The 6,937-nt window shown below is 38.7% G+C and overlaps 1 protein-coding gene and 1 pseudogene across 1 annotated transcript; one reads left to right on the forward strand and one right to left on the reverse strand.

The window, feature by feature from the left end:
* The first annotated feature begins 344 nt into the window (after nucleotides 1-344).
* On the forward strand, nucleotides 345-2,677 carry LOC107738515 (beta-crystallin S-like). Its single transcript, XM_016550272.1, has 4 exons — nucleotides 345-441; nucleotides 1,103-1,162; nucleotides 1,422-1,631; nucleotides 2,318-2,677. The coding sequence occupies exons 1-4, from the start codon at nucleotides 433-435 to the stop codon at nucleotides 2,588-2,590; spliced, it is 552 nt and encodes a 183-aa protein (XP_016405758.1). The 5' UTR covers nucleotides 345-432; the 3' UTR covers nucleotides 2,591-2,677.
* Nucleotides 2,678-3,318: 641 nt separating this feature from the next.
* The window catches only part of LOC107738523 (tRNA wybutosine-synthesizing protein 4-like), a 4,936-nt pseudogene continuing 1,317 nt past the window's right edge, over nucleotides 3,319-6,937 (reverse strand).

Raw genomic sequence — 6,937 nt, forward strand, 5'->3', positions numbered from 1 at the left:
TTTCCAGTGCCTATGCTGTTGAAAAGAGCTGAGCCAGGGTAATGGGTGCCATTCAGCATGTCATGACAATCCAATGAGTCTGGGCTCTTTATTTGGCAGAGCTCTTGGCATCAGGTGCTGGCCAGTGTGCTGTGTTTGTTGTGGTTCAGGTTGGTCCAGTTGTAGGATGCAGTGGTGTTTCAGGGTGAATGAATGTCCTTGCCAGGCTAGTCATTATCCTTTAATCCCCATTTGCTTTTCTGGAAAAAAAAACTGAATAGTGCTAGAATCACTGACTCGATTTTTGGATCTCATTTTCATGACAAAGTGAATATCTGGTCCTCCCCTCCTCGTCATTTTGACGTTGGGAGCTGCATATGTAAACAGCCCCATAAACATTCACTCTGGACACTCAGACCACCTCCCCAGACAAGACCAAAAACAGTATTCAAGATGGGAAGGGTGAGTAGGAAATAAATTTAAAGGAAAAGAGGCTGATTCTAGCGATTCAATTATGATTCAATTATTTGGGAAATGTATTTAAAATCTACCTAGCATATAGCGCTGCTATATTTTTGATACTTCATGACATCATCAGAAATTCAAATGTGTAGATTTTTTGTATACTTTCATGCAATGCCTAAATGATGACACTGATTTTTAAAACTATTTTCTAAGACCTCTTTTCTAAATGTCTTGGCCTGCATTCAGATCAGTACTGTAGGACTGTGTTGGATTAGATTATGTTTATGAAACGTTTTTAATCCCAAATCAGACTATTTTGGACCTAAAATGGTCATCTGTGGTTTTAAATGTGCAATATTGGTTGGTTGCTGGCATAACAAACTGGCTAAAACTATTGGTAGCTTGTTAAACTTGTTAATGTTGCAAGCAGACCAACTGATCAATACTATATTTTAATATATCTTGAGAATTGTTCATAGCAAATCAGTGGATACCAATTAACATCAAGGTCACATTGGTCAGACAACATACAATGTACATTGCTTGCTGGCCAACCAGCATGAACATGGCCAAATACATTGTTTAACCATTTTTAAATGATGTTAAGTGGTCATTAAAGTATAAAAATGCTCTTCAACATTATCTTGATGTGTCTCAGATTGTGTTTTTTGAGGACAAAAACTTCCAGGGCCGCAGTTATGAATGTGACAGTAGGCGCGTTTCCATTACAGATTTGCGCAAAATTTTGGCGATATTTTATAAATGTCGATAAAAAAGTATTGCGAAATGACGGCGTTTCCATTAACCAATGTTATGCGACTAAAACGTAACCTTTTGCCTCTCGCGATAAGTCATGGCAACGGATTTTGGCGGGATTTTGGCTATATTTATTCAAAGGAGACATATGCGTGTATCTTTACAGAAGCAGCACAGAGAGTCGCTTCTGAAACGTGCGTGGCGCGGCTGGATTCTGGAAGGGTAATGGAAACGCGCCTACTGACTGCTCTGACTTCCATACCTACCTGAGCAGCTGCAATTCTATTCGTGTGGAAAGCGGTGCCTGGGTGGTTTACGAGCAGCCCAATTACACAGGTAACCGGTATCTGCTAACCAGGGGAGAGTATCCTGAATACCTGGGCTGGATGGGCCTCAATGACTGTCTCAGTTCCTGCAAGCTCACCCTCTTTGTAAGTCCAACTAGTACATTCAACATTGTGCATTAGTGAGCTTTTTTCTAAGACTTAAATAGTCTATAGAGCAGAACAAATATTTGCTATGTTTTTAGACCAGGCATAATGATCAAGCTGTTTCACAATGCTGTGCTAAACCTGAATTCAATTTACTGGGTTAAAGCTCAATAAAAGCCTGGGACAGTATGAGTAGTGGAAGGTCATGCATAGACCTTTTCTAACCAGTTAACCTAATTAGGCCACAAGGCTTTTTCCAATAAATCAGTGTCCATATGGTCTGCAGTATTTGATTCAGTGTTGTTGAAAGACCACACTTATGTGTAATGTAAGCAAACATTTAAAAACATTAAAAAATGTGTTTAAAATATATGTTAAATCTATAAAATACCAGAACACTTTCTGGCCAAAGGCCTGTATGAATATAGCATGAATACTATAATATATTTTAAAATATATATTCAAAATGCTCCAAAAAACTTTAAACTGGGCAAACAAGATAAAAATGTACAAAACATGTTTATGAAGGTCTTCAAGTATTATATATTGTTAATTGACTTTCACTAAACTAGAGCCATCTTATTGCACGTCTTCTTTTTGTCCCATTTATCCAAACTCCAACCTTCAAGCACAAATATTTCTACCCCTTTTCCCTTCCCAAACCCAAATAAATCCAACCCATGCAGACAAGTGGAATGCAGTACAAGGTTCAGTTGTACGACAAGCCCGACTTCACAGGCCAGGCTATAGAGTCCATTGTAGACTGTCCATCTGTGCTGGAGAGGTTCCGTCTGAGAGAGGTCCATTCCTGCAAAGTTCTGGATGGCTACTGGATCTTCTACGAGCATCCCAACTACCGTGGCCACCAGTACTTCCTGGAGAAGGGCAACTACCGCAAACCAGTGGACTGGGGCGCGGTCTGTCCCACCGTGCAGTCTTTCCGTCGCTTTACTGAGTGATGTCCCTGTATCACAATACTATTTTCCTGTGACCCACTGAAGTTCCGACTGAAATAAAGTTCGGCTGGAGATTCACTCAGCAGCACATTTGTTGCTTGTTTGTAGTTTGTGCTTAGACTAATATGAATAGCAAAGTATAGGTCTTAGATATACAGTTACAGGGTAGAGACTGAGGTGAGTTCCAAACGAGAAACAATTTCCACCTCCACCAAGCAGCACCATCTCAGACCCCTCAGAGTCCAGCAGCTCAGAGCAGAATGAATGCAGCATAAGAGGCCAAGGCACAGGTGACTGAAATCAAACAAAATTAAAATGACATTTCCAGTCATTAATGATTGACGAAAAAAAAAAAGAGGACAACACTCCTGGGATCACTTTCAGAGCAAATTTTTCCAGTCAATGAACGATAGAAATAGATCCATCCGAATTTAGAATGATCCCTCTAATATAGTTAAATTAACTGTAGGCTGTTCATGGTCAACAAACAACATAACTTTCTGCATCATTACATATGCATATTTGGATTGTACAACAGCAGTGAACATACAATAGCTTATACAATCGGAATTTAGAGTCAGAAATTTCTGTTTTATTATGCCTATCCAATGAGATTTTAGAGCCAAATTTTTCCATTTTATGATAAACCATTAACTACTGCTAGAGTCCATGAGCAGAGTAATCCAGCTGGATTTCCACACAGCTCCCAGTGTTCAGATTTATCAGATTTATTACAGCAACTCCTGGTACTCCATCAGCCTGAAGCCAAACTCCACCAACCACAACTAACTTCTCATTTATTACATGGGCTGAGTGAGAATATCTGAAAATAGAAGCCAAGACTGTGATTTTGATCACTGAGAACCTGGGTACTGGGGATGGATGTAAATTTTTGTCTCCCAGCAGAAACCTGATGATGTGGGTCTCAGGTAGAAAGCATCACCGAGAGGTCTGCTTCCTTTCCCCAAACCTCCAAATATCACAAGCCCCCCCTCCATAGGGACAAGCAGAATGGGAATGATGGGTTTCCGGAAAGGCACCAACAACTGTAATCTGATTGAAACAAAAGATTCTCAAACAGTCACCCTCCAAATGTGAAGACTACTCAAAAATATAAGCACAAACTTTATTTTGCCCTTACAATGATAACTAATCTAAGGCATATACACTACTGTTCAAATGTTTGGGGTAAGTATAACTCTTATTCAGCAAGGATGGATTGACCAAAGGTGACAGTAAAGACATTTATACCGTTACAAAAGATTTATATTTAAAATAAATGCTGTTCTTTTGAACTTGCTATTCACCAAAGAATCGTGAAACAGTTTTCAACATTGATAATAGTAAGAAATGTTTCTTAAGCACCAAATCAGCATATTAGACTTAATTCTGAAGGATCGTGTGACACTGAAGACTGGAGTAATTCAGCTTTGTCATCACATGAATAAATTTTTATAAATAAATAAATAAAGTTTTACTGTATTTTTTATTGAATAAATGAAGCCTTGGTAAAAGAGTTCTTTCCAAAACCACCCCCAAACTTTTGAATAGTAGTATACCTGTTTGTGTTTGTGTGTGTGTTTAGGCTTTAATATGAGAAAGGTAGGCCATGCCTCAGTCCAGTGCTTGTCCTCCAAACACAGGAAATGTGCATCACCTAGAACTGGATCCTTCTCTGTACGTCCTCCAAACACAAATAGAAAGGTCTTATCTGGAACGATACATTAATAAGAAGTTGTGATTTTGCTCCTTACAATGAGAAAAATGCAAAAAAAAAAATAAAAAATTTATATATACAGTGGGTACGGAAAGTATTCAGACCCCCTTAAGAGAGAGAGAGAGAGACTAAAATCTCTAACCTTTATAACATATCAAGGTTGATGTGTGTCGCCATCGTGGCTTTGGACCAGTTCCGGTACAAACCATGTTCTTAAATGACAGCTGCACAGCACTTTGGGATTGGCACAAAGGTCACCCACACAACACTGCCTGTTGGATTGAGTGGAGAAGTTCTGCCTCCGAAGAGGACAGCTCCACCTCCAGGGATAGAAGTCAATGTCTGATAAAGACTAACTACTAAGGAGAAGAAATATAAGACAAAGATATGCACACCAAATTGTTATAAATTAAACAAAACCTTAGAGATTACATAGTTTTCAAATCCTACAGATTTCCAAATCACCCAAAATCTATTAATAACTCCAACATGCAAATACTATAAAAATATTCAGCGCAATCTGCATACATACAGTGCACTCACATAAATCTTAACTGTTTGTTTATATCGGCACCATATGAAAATATGCAAAAACTGCTAAATAAACAATGGACAATTAGATATTACAGTATTATAAACATTAACATCATGAATTTCTGTAAAGCTGCTTTGAAACAATGTGTATTACCAAAAGCGCTATACAAATAAAATTGACTTGACTTGTCAAAGTGTGTTTACTTACTAACAGACAGGTCAAACAGTTTATTTAGAAAAATTCCAATAAGGAAACCATTATCAAAAGCAAAAATAGAGCACTGATCAAATTACCTCTATCTCCATGAGCCTCCACACAGTAAAATACACCCGTTTTCATTATCGTAAAATACACCCGACACTGTGACCCGGTCAGGTCTTATATGAATCTGAAGATGTTTATTTTGAATAATAAACAGTTACGTTATCCCACTTATTACATGGCTACAAATTATTAAAAACTAAACAAATGAGCATGAAACATTCATTTGAGGCATACCTTCTGTATAAATCTCTGTGTCTGAGCGACAGTGTCTGTATAATGTTTGAGAGCATGTATGGTAGAATTGAGCCTCAGGAAGTGGTTCTGCATGACCCTGCCAAACGGGTCATCTGGGTGGATCTGTTCATACATCACAAACATAGATTGTGGGAGCAGCTTGGCAGCCCAGCCAATCACAGCATCTGACCTGGAGAAAATCACCAAAACACATGTTAAAAAAATTGAGCTAGCCTTATTGCTCAAAAGTTAATATGCCCTCTTTTTCATTAAACAGGTATAGTAGAAAGTAAAAGGAAACTACTGGGAAGACAGAATGGCAATGGTAACAGGATTCGTTGCAGGCAAGGCAACACACAAACCTGCACCTATGGAATGAGCACCAAGACTCAGTGGTTTTCAGGAGCACATATATTAATTATTGCACCATGGCTCCAACTAATTCAAGTTAAAACCACTGATCTGTTCATGTTCTCACCATTGTGTTTCCATATAAGTCAGCACAACCTCTGACAAGATGAGTGTGGGAGCATCCCACTGCAGTCCAGCTCTGCTCAGAGTCGCCTCCACCTCCTGCTCCTTCCTGGCATCCACACCAATGAGATTATAATGACCACTTCTGATGAACACAGCATCAATACATGGGCAAGAAACATACTGCAAATGTTCTAACATCACATTTTAGGGACGAAAGACAGGGTTGGACAAAGATTTGCTGGCAAGATATGCATATATCTGTATAAGTAATAAAGTTTATGTACAGTACTATACAATTTAAGTGGTTACATTTTGTAATATAATCCATTAATATATTAATATGTGATACAGTGAACATCCTACTAGTCTGCTGATTTGAGACAGTCTCCCAATCTGGCAACATGTCCTGGCTTCAGGCAAGTATTGCTATTGATCAAGGTAGCCTTGCGCCGGGCAACTTCTGGAAAGTCAATCTCAAAAACTGTGACACCTCCAAGGGCTCCTTCAGCATGTAGCCGGAAATACAGGGAGTCAAACCCAGCTCCTAGTGACAGAATCTGAGATTAAGAGAGGGATATGATCAAGGCATTCAATTTTGACAGTAAAAACAATCATAAACAAAAGGTGAACATTTCATCCCACCTGTCTCCTCGAGCAGGATTTTGTGGCATGGAAAAACTGTTTCACAGAGTGATCAACTGTTTTCCAGTGCACATAATAACCTCTGAGACAGAAAATATACAAGCATTAGAAATAGGCATCTGTTTTATGCAAGAACTGTCTCCTAAACATTTACCTATTAATCAGTGGAGCTCTTCTTGACACCTTGCACACAAAATGCCTAAGGAAATCATCGTGGAAGTAGCCCTGTGCCGCTGCTAACACCTTACAGACCACAATGCTGTCATTAGTGCCTTGCACCTGAGAGAAAATGTTAATGAAAATACGGAAAAAAAAAAAGAGTTAATTCCACAGGAGAAAGTAAGTAATACAGGTTTGGAACAACATGAGGGGGAGTAAATGATGACAGAATATTTATTTTTGGGTTGACTATCACTTAAAGATCAGCAAATACCACGTCAAATACAACAGAGTACAGAAAGGTGTTACAAAAAACTTACTT

Source organism: Sinocyclocheilus rhinocerous, unplaced genomic scaffold (assembly GCF_001515625.1).
Source record: "Sinocyclocheilus rhinocerous isolate Xijiao unplaced genomic scaffold, SAMN03320098_v1.1 scaffold1215, whole genome shotgun sequence".
NCBI classification, from domain to species: Eukaryota; Metazoa; Chordata; class Actinopteri; order Cypriniformes; family Cyprinidae; genus Sinocyclocheilus; species Sinocyclocheilus rhinocerous.